General features: G+C 54.5%; 2 protein-coding genes across 2 annotated transcripts in view; both read right to left on the bottom strand.

The window, feature by feature from the left end:
- The window catches only part of LOC145338910 (pancreatic secretory granule membrane major glycoprotein GP2-like), a 91874-nt gene that overhangs the window by 27627 nt on the left and 49621 nt on the right, over positions 1-14626 (bottom strand). The gene's annotated exons all lie outside the window — the stretch shown is intronic.
- LOC145338909 (uncharacterized) overlaps positions 4529-14626 on the bottom strand; it is a 38358-nt gene continuing 28260 nt past the window's right edge. Inside the window, exons 12-17 of the mRNA XM_080183303.1 lie at positions 12775-12864; positions 9555-9644; positions 8392-8556; positions 6735-6824; positions 5083-5168; positions 4529-4624 (exon numbers count right to left, since the gene is read on the bottom strand). Of these exons, the coding sequence (XP_080039429.1) occupies positions 4529-4624; positions 5083-5168; positions 6735-6824; positions 8392-8556; positions 9555-9644; positions 12775-12864 (617 nt within the window). The remainder of the gene's footprint in view (positions 4625-5082; positions 5169-6734; positions 6825-8391; positions 8557-9554; positions 9645-12774; positions 12865-14626) is intronic.

Below are 14626 nucleotides of genomic sequence, written 5' to 3'. Positions count from 1 at the left end.
GGATGAGGAGGGGAGGGATCTTATTGAAACTTACAGGATATTGCGAGGCCCTGGATAGAGTGGACGTGGAGAGGATGTTTCTACCAGTAGGAAAAACTAGAACCAGAGGGGCACAACCTCAGGCTGAAGGGATGACCCTTTAAAACAGAGATGAGGAGGGATTTCTTCAGCCAGAGAGTGGGGAATCTGTGGAACTCTGTCACAGAGAAGGCCGGGTCACTGAGTGTCTTTAAGACAGAGTTTAAGATAGGTTCCTGATTAATAGGGAGATCAGGGGTAATGGGGAAAAGGCAGGAGAATGGGGCTGAGAAAAATATTAGCCATGATAGAGTGGCGGAGCAGACTCGATGGGCTGAGTGGCCTAATTCTGCTCCTGTGTCTTATGTCTCCGCCCTTCTCTCCCTCACAGTGAACTCGCTGGGAATCGTGATCCTATCGCGAGGAAAGTGTGGCCTCTCCACCTGCACCTCTGTCTACCTGGTTACAATGGCGACGGCAGGTCTGCTGGTCATTGTCACTCAGGACGTACTGAACCAGACTGTTGATTATTATTTCCCACTCACCTTCTTGGACATCACCCTGTGTACAGTGCCCACACCGTCCTGATTAGCACAGACACAGACTGTTCCGTCTGGTTCACTGTCAGTCTCCTCCAACCGACGTGTGGCCATCTGTTGTCAGAAACTGAGGGTGAAATATCGCACAGGAAAAACCGCGGTGGGGGTTTTCACTACCATCGGCATTCTGCTGCGTTCCAACAACATCCCCCACTTCTTCTCATTTCAATCTATTGTGACGATCGGAAAGGTACCCTGGGGCTGTAGTATCAAGCCCAGCTCTTTCACTGATCCAGGGTGGGTGGCATTTAACTGGTTTCACAGAGTTCTGACCCCATTGCTGTCTTTCGGTTTAATTCTGTCGATCAACGCTTTGACAGTCAGGCACGTTTTGGTGGCCAGTCGTGTCCCAGGGGGACTGAGGGCGGGAACCACAGTGTCCCAGAGATGGAGAGCAGAAGGAAATCTATGATTTTACTCTTCAACATTCCTGGCAGCTTTATCCTCCTGTGATTGTTGTTTGTGATCAATCTCTTATACACTAAAAGCAAAGGGTCCGTTTCCTACAGCTATTCAGAACACACATTGCAGAAAGCGAGCTGCATGTTGCAGAATCCGACCTGCTGCACAAACACGTTTATTTATGGGGTGACTCAGTCCAAGTTCAGAGAGCAGCTCAAGAAGGCACTGAAATATCCTTTCACAGGAATGACCAAACTGGTCAACTGAGGGCCCTGAGGAGGTTCCTGTGTTTTCCAGTGGAATGACGGTCAGGGATGAGCCTCCTGCTGACTACGTGCATGGTTGGATCATACACATTCCGATGGTCAGATCGGACAGTCGCCAGGATGAAAGATGGTGCTGTGAAATCATGAAGATGGATCTTTTTTTGTCAACAGGTGCTTGGAAAGTCATTTGAAACTGGGTCAATTAATGGGGAGGTGATGGCCTCGTGGTCTTATCTCCGGGTTATTAATGCACAAACTCAGCTGGGGACCTGGGTTCAAATCTGTGAATGTTCTGGGGGTCGCGGGTTCAAATCCCTCCACGGCAGATGTTGGAATTTGAATTCAATTAAAAAAAACTGGGATTAAGAATCTACTGATGAGCGTTGCCGATTGTCGGAAAAACCCATCTGGTTCACTAATGCCCCTTTAGGGAAGGAAATCTGCTGTCCTTACCCTGGTCTGACCGACATCTAACTCCAGAACCACAGCAATGTGGTTGATTCTCAACTGCCCTCCAAGGGCAACTAGGGATGGACATTAAATGTTGTCCAGCCAGCGACGTCTGTGTCCCACGGATGAAAGAGAAAATGTGAGTTTTCTTGTGTGATTCAGGACGGGATACTGCACTCTCTCAGTCATGGGAAAACAGCAGGGTGGAACCGAATACCAATGCATGTACCCAGAATTCAAGTACCTCCCTGGAATCACAGAAGGATATCCCTACATCTAGCGTCCGTCTTTTGCCTCTTTTTTTTTGGGAGGGGGGGAGGTGTCTTCCAATTCTGGGATCTTACCCTGTCTCCTCCTGCAATGGCACAAGGAGACCTCAGATAGCAAGCAAAAAAAGACCCCTGTTAGTGACCAGATCAGGAACTCCAGGGCACATTCTGAAGTTAGCCTACAGCCCAACTTTTACTTTTGATTCGGGCATTCGGGTGAGCGTAAGGTGTTTCACTCCAGGTTTGATTCAACTGACCCACTAGGGAGCTTTGACCAAACAAAGTTTATTTAAGATCACAGTTATCATATAAGAAAAAGAATTAGCCTCACTTTCACCAGTTAAACTACTTAAACATGACAAAGCGCAATTCTTAACAGCAAGCTATCTCTGTTGTTCCAATTTATCAGTATTTCCTCACAGACGTAAACCGCTTCTTCAGAACCAGTAAGCAATAAAGACCAATACGCCCACGCGGATGTTGGATTTCCAGACTTTTAACACCTCCGGTCACAGCTCCAGACAACGGTTTCCAGAGAAAGATATATTCTCAAAAGGCAGAACTTCAGAGTAATAAATCTAGTCTCTCCCCCCTCACCTTGACTCTCTGGCCCCCACCCCGTGACATTCCCTTCAAATCAGGGGAACAGCTGCTCCCTATCCACTCTGTCCATGTCCCTCATAATCTTATACACCTCCATCAGGTCTTCTCTGCCCCAGAGATAACAGCCCGAGTTTGTCCAGCTTCTCCTTATCGCTCCCACCCTCTAATCCAGACAGTATTCCTGGGAAACCTCTTCTGCACCCTCTCCAAAGCCGGCACATCCTTCCCTGTGATGTGGTGACCAGAATCAAACGCGAGACTCTATAAGTGCAGCCTGAGCAGAGTTTTGTAAAGCAGCAACCTGACATCCGGACGCAGATGAACAGTCATTCTCTAAATCATTTGTCCTCTGCTCAGACATCACTAATATTCAAAACTAATCAGAGGATTTGTTTCATTTGTCCCTCTCCTCTCAATCTCTCTGTCTCTGCCCCTCACTCTTTTTCTCTCTCGGTCTCTCCCTCTCTCTCTCCCTCTCTCTTTCTCTCAACTTTCTCTCTCTTTGCCTGTCTCTCACTGCCTCTCTCCATCGCTGACTCTCTTTCTCTCTCTCTCACTGCCCCTCTGTTTCTCTCTGTCACTGACTCTCTTTCTCTCCGACTTTCTCTCTCACTGCCCCTCTCTGTCTGTCTCTGACTCTCTTTCTCTGACTTTCTCGCTCTCTGCCTCTCTCACTGACCCTCTCTGTCTGTCTCTGACTCTCTTTTTCTCTCTCTACCCCTCTCTCTCTCTGTGTCTGGAACAAGCTCACAGAGCTAGTAGTAGAGGCGCATGCAATTTTGTCCTTTAAAAAGCATTAAGACAGTTGCATGGGTAAGATGGGTATTCAGAGATATGGGCCAAACACAGGTAACTGGGACTAGCTTAGGGATTTAAAAAAAGGATGGCATGGACAAGTTGGGCTGAAGGGTCTGTTTCCATGCTGTAAACCTCAATGACTCTATCTCTCTTTGTCTGCCAATCTCCTCTCCCTGCCTCTTGCTCTCTCTTTCTCTCTCCCCCTCTCTCTCTGTCTATCTCACCATCTCCCTTACTCTCTTCTCTGTCAATCTCTCTCTCTCTCTGCCCGTCCATCTCACCATCTCTCACTCTCTTCTTTAGCTCTCCCTCCTTCATTTTCTCTCTCTCTGCCTGTCAATCTCACCATCTCTCTCTCTCTTTCTCTCTTCTCTGTCTATCTCTCCCTCTTTCTCTCATTCATTCTCTCTCTCTGACCCTGTTCAATGTCAGTGTTGAATCATTTCTCCATTCTACACAAACCTCCATTCAAGTGGGGATATCGGAGATGTTTCACCTTCCATAGGGGCTGTCTGGTGTCCTTCAAGCTTAAAGTTTCTTTAATCGTGTCACGGGTAGGCTTACATTAACACCGCAATGAAGTTACTGTGAAAATCCCCTAGTCGCCACACGGGGTGAATGTGCAGACTCTGCACAGACAGTGACCCGAGGCTGGGAATCGAACCCAGGTCCCTGGTGCTGTGAGGCTGCAGTGATAACCCACTGTGCCACGGGGCCAGCCCTTGTCCCTGATATCAGTGCTGACAACTCCCTGAATCTCAAAGGGCCGGACGCAATGGGAGATCTTTCATCCAGTTCCCTCAGTCAGGGGCAGAACCCAAACACCCCGGAACGGGACACAACTGGAGGGTCAGTCTGGTTCCAACTGAGCAGCAGGCATTCTTTACAAAACAGGACTTTAATTCCCTACTGAAAGCGATCAGAAACAAATGCTTCAAGCTCCCACACCCTGCAGCCTAACACACAGTAAATATAGCTTTAACTCTCATACACTCATTGGAGATAAACCCTGTACTTGCGGGAAACGAGCTGAGATTAAGGTCGAACGGTCCTGGAGCGAGTCTGGGAATCGCACCCAGACCGGATCACGGGATCCGGTTGCTCGCTCACAGGGTGATCTCCATCAGGGATCCGGCTTGTCCACATCCCAGCACTGGACCTCCACCTGATCCCAATCGATCAGCTGCTTTGGACTCTGATCCTGGAACATCTGCTGCACCTGGAAAGGACAGAGAAGGAAGGATGAGAGCGGAGAGATAGGCAGAGAGAGAGAGAGACGGAGACAGAGAGAGAGAGAGACAGATGGAGAGAAAAACAGAAAGAGAGAGAGAGAGAAACAAAGAGAGAAAAACAGATATAGAGAGAGAGAATCAGAGAGAGACAAAAAAACAGAGAGACAGAGAGAGAGAGAGAGATGGAGAGAAAAAAAAGAAGAGAGAAAGACAGAGAGAGAGAGAGCAGGAGGCCATTCAGCCCATCTGGAGACTGTTATTAAAACTGTGAGGCCACTCAGCCCCTCTTGTTACAGGGGGTGGGGGTGAGAATGGGCAGAGGGGACGCGATGGGAAGGGTTAATGATTATGAGCTGGAATCAGCAGTCAGTGAGTGCTGACAGTGAGGGGGTGGGGGTCCTCTCTCTCTCTCTGGTGTTGAGCTCAGTACAATACAAACTCTCACCTTCCTCAGGGCCACCTTCTTTGCTGTGTCATCGTCCAGTTCCGTCATTGAATAGATCTCCACACTAATGGTCTGGGACCCAGAATCTAAACACAACACACACACCGTCAGCAAGGTCCACACAGCCAGGGTTTAGTGTAGGAAGCAGCATCGATCGAGAAATATCCCTCACAGAGAATGTACCTCCCCATCCCGTCTGTTTAATATCATCTCCATTCTCCATCACTCTCTGTGTCTCCCACATTAACCTAGAACATCACCGTCACTCCCCACAGTTTGAGCCCCACTCGGTGAATATTCACGACTGTCACATCCCGCTCCCCGCGCTCGCTCCGTCCCACTGCCCGCGCTCGCTCCGTCCCGCTCCCCGCGCTCGCTCTGTCCCTCTCCCTGCGCTCACTTCGTCCCGCTCCCCGCGCTTGCTCCGTCCCTCTCCCCGCGCTCGCTCCGTCCCGCTGCCCGCGCTCGCTCCGTCCCGCTCCCTGCGCTCGCTCCGTCCCTCTCCCCGCGCTCGCTCTGTCCCTCTCCCTGCGCTCGCTCCGTCCCTCTCCCCGCGCTTGCTCCGTCCCTCTCCCCGCGCTCGCTCCGTCCCGCTCCCTGCGCTCGCTCCGTCCCGCTCCCTGCGCTCGCTCCGTCCCTCTCCCCGCGCTCGCTCTGTCCCTCTCCCTGCGCTCGCTTCGTCCCGCTCCCTGCGCTCGCTGTCCCACTCCCCTCACTCACTCAATCCCTCTCCCCTCACTCACTCAATCCCTCTCCCCTCACTCACTCAATCCCTCTCCCCTCACTCACTCAATCCCTCTCCCCTCACTCACTCAATCCCTCTCCCCTCACTCACTCAATCCCTCTCCCCTCACTCACTCAATCCCTCTCCCCTCACTCACTCAATCCCTCTCCCCTCACTCACTCAATCCCTCTCCCCTCACTCACTCAATCCCTCTCCCCTCACTCACTCAATCCCTCTCCCCTCACTCACTCAATCCCTCTCCCCTCACTCACTCAATCCCTCTCCCCTCACTCACTCAATCCCTCTCCCCTCACTCACTCAATCCCGCTCCCCTCACTCACTCAATCCCGCTCCCCTCACTCACTCAATCCCGCTCCCCTCACTCACTCAATCCCGCTCCCCTCACTCACGCAATCCCGCTCCCCTCACTCACTCAATCCCGCTCCCCTCACTCACTCAATCCCTCTCCCCTCACTCACTCAATCCCTCTCCCCTCACTCACTCAATCCCTCTCCCCTCACTCACTCAATCCCGCTCCCCTCACTCATTCAATCCCGCTCCCCTCACTCACTCAATCCCTCTCCCCTCACTCACTCAATCCCTCTCCCCTCACTCACTCAATCCCTCTCCCCTCACTCACTCAATCCCTCTCCCCTCACTCACTCAATCCCTCTCCCCTCACTCACTCAATCCCTCTCCCCTCACTCACTCAATCCCTCTCCCCTCACTCACTCAATCCCTCTCCCCTCACTCACTCAATCCCTCTCCCCTCACTCACTCCCCTCACTCGCTCCATTCCACTCCTCTCACTCACTCCCTCCGTCTCTATCTGGAATGTGCGCCGATGCTGTCCCAGGAAATGATTTTCCGACTCTCGGTGGGGGGTGGGATGAGGATTCCAGTGGGAATGTTCCCGGAATTCAGTTACCTGAGGTTGGTGATCCGGCTGGGACGCAGGATGACTGCTCGCTGGATTCTCCAGTCGATTGGTCCCCGTGTGTGGGAGGTGTGGCTGTCCCTGAATCCACAAAGGGTTAAAGAACCTGGCGTCAGTCAATATTGGGGAATAATGGAACAGAGCCTCACACTGCTCTTACTCTCTGAACAATATCACACCGTAATCTTTACAAAATATTCATGTTCCAAACACACCAGATTGCAGCAATCAATCCCCTAAAACCAGACGCAATAGAAACAGGAGTCACCCATTCAGCCCTTCCATCCTGCTATCCCATTTAATCGGGACATGGCTGATCCAACACTATTTTATATTTCATTTATTACTGTCACATGAAATGGGATACAGTGTGAAGTATTGTTTCTTGTAGGCCTACAGACAAACCATACTGTTCATAGAGAAGGCAGTGAGAATTTAATATTGCAGTCATATCTAGGGTGCAGAGAAAAATCAACTTAAGATTTGATTTGAATTATTATTGTCATATCTGTTGGGATACAGTGAAAAGTATTGTTTCTAGCATGCTGTGCAGATAAAGCATACCATTCATAAAGGAAGGGAGTGTGGAATGCAGTGTTACGGTGACAGATAAGGAGTAGAGAAAGGTGTATTCAACAGTCTGACAGCAGCAGGGAAGTAGGTGTTCTTGAGTCAGGTGGTAAGTGACCTCAGACCTTTCATGAAGGAACAAGGTGGAAGACAGATTGTCCGGGGTGCGTGGGGTGCTTTGCCCCGAGGCTTCGAATGGTAACTTGGCCTTCAGAGTGAGAGGATTTGAGTAGAGGAATAGGGATGTTTTGCTTGAATTGTACAGGGTGTCGGTGAGGCCACACCTGGAGTACTGTGTGCAGTTTAGGTGCCCGTATCTGAGGAAGGATGTCCTTGTTTCAGAGGGAGCACAGTGAAGGTTTCCCAGGCTGATTCCTGGGATGGCAGGTCTGTCATGAGGAGAAACGAAGTCAGTTAGGATTATATTCACTGGAGTTTAGAAGAGTGAGAAGGGATCTCACAGAAACTTATAAAATCCTAACAGGGTTAGATAGGGTAGATTCAGAAAGAATGTTCCCGATGGTTGGGGTGTCCAGAACAAGAGGGGTCATAGTTTGAGGATGAGGGATAAACCTTTCAGGACTGAGGTGAGGGGAAATTTCTTCAGCCAGAGGGTGGTGAATGTGTGGAATTCACTCCCACAGAAAGTAGTTGAGGCTAAAACGTTGATAGATTTTGGGAAGAAATTAGATATACCTCTTGGGGCTAAAGAGATCGAGTGGTATCGTGGGGCGAAAGTGGGGAGGGTCAGCAAATTGAATTTGATGATCAGCCGTGAATTCATAATGAATGGCAGAGAAGGCTGGAAGGGCCGAATGGCCTCCTCCTGCTTCTAGTTTCTGTGTCTCACTGTTTCTATGAGCTTCTGACCCCGTGTCCCAGCATCCTGGCTCTCAGAGACGATGACTCTCCCTCCCTCCCCTTCCCCCCGAAGCCCCCTTTGTACCACAGCTTTCTGCAGCCTCTCTCCATTTCAATAATGATTCCCCGTCTCATTCTCCCGTCCAAACGCAACAATCTCACAATTTCCCAGGGGGAACTTCATCTGCCGATCCTCTCGGTCGCTACACCCGCTCACGCGAGTCGGGGATTCCAGCAGGGTAGCCGGGAAATGTCGAATCCGGATAAACTAGCGGCAGTTTGATACCTGAGGTTGCAGATTCTGTCGGGATTCGGGAAGCTGGGTCAGTGGATTCCGGCTGGGATTTATCTTCGGCTCCCAGAGTTGGTGCTGTCCCTGGATCTGTGACAAGGGAGGAGATATGGGAGATCACAGAGTAGAAATCATCCCAATCTTCATCTGTTTGGAATGGAAACTCAGGCCAATTTACACTTCCCAATTTATTCCACCCGCAATCAGTCAGTGCCCAGAAACTGTGTCACAACGAGACATTAAATCACACTGCACTCTGCACACAGCACGCTAACTCCTGTCAATACACCCCATTCCCCGCGCTCCCGCTCGCCTCGTTCCCTCCGTCCTGCTACCCTCGCTCCCGCTCCCGCACCCCTCGATCCCATTCCACTCGCTCCCACACCGCCACTCCACTCGCTCCCTCAATCCCACTCCCTTGGTCCCCCAATTCCACACCCCTCACTGTCCAGCCCACTCTCCTCACACACTTCATCACACTTCCCTCACTCACTACACCCCACTGCCCTCACTCACTACACCCCACTTCCCTCACTCACTACAGCCCACTGCCCTCACTCACTACACCCCACTCCCCTCACTCACTACACCCCACTCCTCTCACTCACTCCACCCCACTCCCCTCACTCACTCCACCCCACTCCCCTCACTCACTCCACCCCACTCCCCTCACTCACTCCATTCCACTCCTCTCACTCACTCCACCCCACTCACTCACTCACTACACCCCACTCCCCTCACTCACTGCACCCCACTCCCCTCACTCTCTACACCCCACTCCCCTCACTCACTCCACCCCACTCCCCTCACTCACTCCATTCCACTCCTCTCACTCACTCCACCCCACTCACTCACTCACTACACCCCACTCCCCTCACTCACTGCACCCCACTCCCCTCACTCTCTACACCCCGCTCCCTTCACTCATTCAATCCCTCTCTGCTCACTCACTCCATTCCACTCCTCTCACTCACTCCCTCCGTCTCTATCTGGAATGTGCGCCGATGCTGTCCCAGGAAATGATTTTCCGACTGTCGGTGGGGGGTGGGATGAGGATTCCAGTGGGAATGTTCCCGGAATTCAGTTACCTGAGGTTGGTGATCTGGCTGGGACAGAGGATGACTGCTCGCTGGATTCTCCAGTCGATTGGTCCCCGTGTGTGGGAGGTGTGGCTGTCCCTGAATCCACAAAGGGTTAAAGAACCTGGCGTCAGTCAATATTGGGGAATAACGGAACAGAGCCTCACACTGCTCTTACTCTCTGAACAATATCACACCGTAATCTTTACAAAATGTTCATGTTCCAAACCCACCAGATTGTAGCAATCAGTCCACTAAAACCAAACGCAATGGGAACAGGAGTCACCCATTCAGCCCTTCCATCCTGCTACCCCATTTAATTCGGACAAGGCTGATCCAACACTATTTTACATTTATTACTGTCACATGTAATGGATACAGTGTGAAGTATTGTTTCTTGTACGCCAACAGACAAACCCCCTCGCTCCCTCAATCCAGCTCCCCCGATTCCACTCCCCTCGCTCCCTCGATCCCACTCCCCTCGCTCCCTCGATCCCACTCCCCTCGCTCCATCGATCCCACTCCCCTCGCTCCCTCGATCCCACTAACCTCGCTCCCTCGATCCCACTCGCCTCGTTCCCTCGATCCAACTCCCCTCGCTCCCTCACTCCCTCGATCCAACTCCCCTCGCCCCTTCAATCCCGCTCCCCTCGGTCTCTCGATCCCACTCCGCTTACTCTCTCAATCCCACTCCCTCATTCCCCCAATTCCACACTGCTCACAGTCCAGGCCACTCTCCGCATTCACTTCACCCCACTCCCCTCGCTCACTCCTTCCCACTCCCCTCGCTCACTCCTTCCCACTCCCCTCGCTCACTCCTTCCCACTCCCCTCGCTCACTCATTCCCACTCCCCTCGCTCACTCATTCCCACTCCCCTCGCTCACTCATTCCCACGCCCCTCGCTCTCTCGATCGCACTCCCCTCGCTCTCTCGATCCCACTCCCCTCGCCCCCTCGATCCCACTCCCCTCGCCCCCTCGATCCCACTCCGCTCGCCCTCTCGATCCCACTCCCCTCGCTCCCTCGATCCCACTCCCCTCGCTCCCTCGATCCCACTCCCCTCGCTCCCTCGATCCCACTCCCCTCGCTCACTCATTCCCACTCCCCTCGCTCACTCCTTCCCACTCCCCTCGCTCACGCCTTCCCACTCCCCTCGCTCACTCCTTCCCACTCCCCGCGCTCACTCCTTCCCACTCCCCTCGCTCACTCCTTCCCACTCCCCTCGCTCACTCATTCCCACTCCCTTCGCTCACTCATTCCCACTCCCTTCGCTCACTCATTCCCACGCCCCTCGCTCAATCGCGCTCCCTCCATCCCACTCCCCTCGCTCCCTCCATCCCACTCCCCTCGCTCCCTCCATCCCACTCCCCTCGCTCCCTCCATCCCACTCCCCTCGCTCCCTCCATCCCACTCCCCTCGCTCCCTCCATCCCACTCCCCTCGCTCCCTCCATCCCACTCCCCTCGCTCCCTCCATCCCACTCCCCTCGCTCCCTCCATTCCACTCCCCTCGCTCCCTCGATCCCACTCCCCTCGCTCCCTCCATCCCACTCCCCTCGCTCCCTCCATCCCACTCCCCTCGTTCCATCGATCCCACTCCCCTCGCTCCATCCATCCCACTCCCCTCGCTCCATCGATCCCACTCCCCTGGGTCTCTCGATCCCACTCCCCTCGCTCCATCGATCCCACATCCCTTGCCCCCTCGATCCCTCAATCGAGCTCCCCCAACCCTGCTCCCCTCGCTCCCACTCCCCTCGCTCCCTCGATCCCACTCCCATCGCTCCCTTGATCCCACTCCCATCGCTCCCTTGATCCCACTGCCCTCGCTCCCCCGATCCCACTCCCTCGCTCCCACTCCCCTCGCTCCCACTCCTCACTCCCTCGATCCCACTCCCCTTGCTCCCTCGATCCAACTCCCCTCGCTCATTCGATCCATCACTCCAACTCCCCTTACTCCCTCGATCCCACTCCCCTCAATTCCACTCTCCTCGCCCCTTCAATCCCACTCCCCTCGCTCCCTCGATCCCACTCCCCTCGCTCCATCCATCCCACTCCCCTCGCTCCATCCATCCCACTCCCCTCGCTCCATCCATCCCACTCCCCTCGCTCCATCCATCCCACTCCCCTCGCTCCATCCATCCCACTCCCCTCGCTCCATCCATCCCACTCCCCTCGCTCCATCCATCCCACTCCCCTCGCTCCATCCATCCCACTCCCCTCGCTCCCTCCATCCCACTCCCCTCGCTCCCTCCATCCCACTCCCCTCGCTCCCTCCATCCCACTCCCCTCGCTCCCTCCATCCCACTCCCCTCGCTCCCTCCATCCCACTCCCCTCGCTCCCTCCATCCCACTCCCCTCGCTCCCTCCATCCCACTCCCCTCGCTCCCTCCATCCCACTCCCCTCGTTCCATCGATCCCACTCCCCTCGCTCCATCCATCCCACTCCCCTCGCTCCATCGATCCCACTCCCCTGGGTCTCTCGATCCCACTCCCCTCGCTCCATCGATCCCACTTCCCTTGCCCCCTCGATCCCACTCCGCTTACTCTCTCAATCCCAACCCCTCATTCCCCCAATTCCACACCGCTCACAGTCCAGGCCACTCTCCGCATTCACTTCACCCCACTCCCCTCACTCACTACATACCACTCCCCTCGCTCCCTACATCCCATTCCCCTCGCTCACTCATTCCCACTCCTCTCGCTCATTCATTCCCACTCCCCTCGCTCACTCATTCCCACTCCCCTCGCTCACTCATTCCCACTCCCCTCGCTCCCTCAGTCCCACGCCCCTCGCTCCCTCAATCCCACTCCACTCACCCCTTCAATCCCACTCCCCTCGCCCCTTCAATCCCACTCCCCTTGCCCCCTCGATCCCACTCCGCTTACTCTCTCAATCCCACTCCCTCATTCCCCCAATTCCACACCGCTCACAGTCCAGGCCACTCTCCGCATTCACTTCACCCCACTCCCCTCACTCACTGCATCCCACTCCCCTCGCTCAGTACACCCCGCTCCCCTCGCTCACTACACCCCGCTCACCTCACTCTCTACATCCCACTCCCTTCACTCATTCAATCCTTCTCTGCTCACTCACTCCATTCCACTCCTCTCAATCACTCCCTCCATCTCTATCTGGAATGTGCTCCGATGCTGTCCCAGGAAATGATTTTCCGACTGTCTGTGGGGAGTGGGATGAGGATTCCAGTGGGAATGTTCCCGGAATTCAGTTACCTGGGGTTGGTGATCCGGCTGGGACAGAGGATGACTGCACGCTGGATTCTCCAGTCGATTGGTCCCCGTGTGTGGGAGGTGTGGCTGTCCCTGAATCCACAAAGGGTTAAAGAACCTGGCGTCAGTCAATATTGGGGAATAACGGAACAGAGCCTCACACTGCTCTTACTCTCTGAACAATATCACACCGTAATCTTTACAAAATGTTCATCTTCCAAACCCACCAGATTGTAGCAATCAGTCCACTAAAACCAGACGCAATAGGAACAGGACTAGCCCATTCAGCCCTTCCATCCTGCTACCCCATTTAATAAGGACATGGCTGATCCAACACTATTTTATATTTCATTTTTTACTGTCACATGTAATGGATACAGTGTGAAGTATTGTTTCTTGTACGCCGACAGACAAACCCCCTCGCTCCCTCAATCCACCTCCCCCGATCCCACTCCCCTCCCTCCCACTCCCCTCGCTCACTCGATCACACTCCCCTCACTCCCTCAATCCAACTCCCCTCGCTCCCTCATTCCCTCGATCCAACTCCCCTCGCCCCTTCAATCCCACTCCGCTCGGTCTCTCGATCCCACTCCGCTTACTCTCTCAATCCCAACCCCTCATTCCCCCAATTCCACATTGCTCACAGTCCAGGCCACTCTCCGCATTCACTTCACCCCACTCCACTCGCTCACTCATTCCCAGTCCCCTCGCTCACTCAATCCCGCTCCCCTCGCTCACTCAATCCCGCTCCCCTCGCTCACTCAATCCCGCTCCCCTCGCTCACTCAATCCCGCTCCCCTCGCTCACTCAATCCCGCTCCCCTCGCTCACTCATTCCCGCTCCCCTCGCTCACTCATTCCCGCTCCCCTCGCTCACTCATTCCCGCTCCCCTCGCTCACTCATTCCCGCTCCCCTCGCTCACTCATTCCCGCTCCCCTCGCTCACTCATTCCCGCTCCCCTCGCTCACTCATTCCCGCTCACTCATTCCCGCTCCCCTCGCTCACTCATTCCCGCTCCCCTCGCTCACTCAATCCCGCTCCCCTCGCTCACTCAGTCCCGCTCCCCTCGCTCACTCAATCCCGCTCCCCTCGCTCACTCATTCCCGCTCCCCTCGCTCCATCAATCCCGCTCCCCTCGCTCCATCAATCCCTCTCCCCTCGCTCCATCAATCCCGCTCCCCTCGCTCCATCAATCCCGCTCCCCTCGCTCCATCAATCCCGCTCCCCTCGCTCCATCAATCCCGCTCCCCTCGCTCCATCAATCCCGCTCCCCTCGCTCCATCAATCCCGCTCCCCTCGCTCCATCAATCCCGCTCCCCTCGCTCCATCAATCCCGCTCCCCTCGCTCCCTCCATCCCACTCCCCTCGCTCCCGCTATCCCACTCCCCTCGCTCCATCAATCCCACTCCCCTCGCTCCATCAATCCCACTCCCCTCGCTCCATCAATCCCACTCCCCTCGCTCCATCAATCCCACTCCCCTCGCTCACTCATTCCCACTCCCCTCGCTCACTCATTCCCACTCCCCTCGCTCACTCATTCCGATTCCCCTCGCTCACTCATTCCCACTCCTCTCACTCATTCATTCCCGCTCCCCTCGCTCACTCAATCCCACTCCCCTCGCCCCTTCAATCCCACTCCCCTCGCACTCTCGATCCCACTCCGCTTACTCTCTCAATCCCCTCCCCTCGCTCCCTCAATCCACTCCCCTCGCCCCTTCAATCCCACTCCCCTTGCCCCCTCGATCCCACTCAGCTTACTCTCTCAATCCCACTCCCTCATTCCCCCAATTCCACACCGCTCACAGTCCAGGCCACTCTCCGCATTCACTTCACCCCACTCCCCTCACTCACTGAA

This window comes from Carcharhinus amblyrhynchos, unplaced genomic scaffold (assembly GCF_965287045.1).
Source record: "Carcharhinus amblyrhynchos unplaced genomic scaffold, sCarAmb.v2.hapA chromosome_233, whole genome shotgun sequence".
NCBI classification, from domain to species: Eukaryota; Metazoa; Chordata; class Chondrichthyes; order Carcharhiniformes; family Carcharhinidae; genus Carcharhinus; species Carcharhinus amblyrhynchos.
Note: the sequence above shows the minus strand (reverse complement) of the source record. Positions and strands in the feature narration are given on the sequence as shown.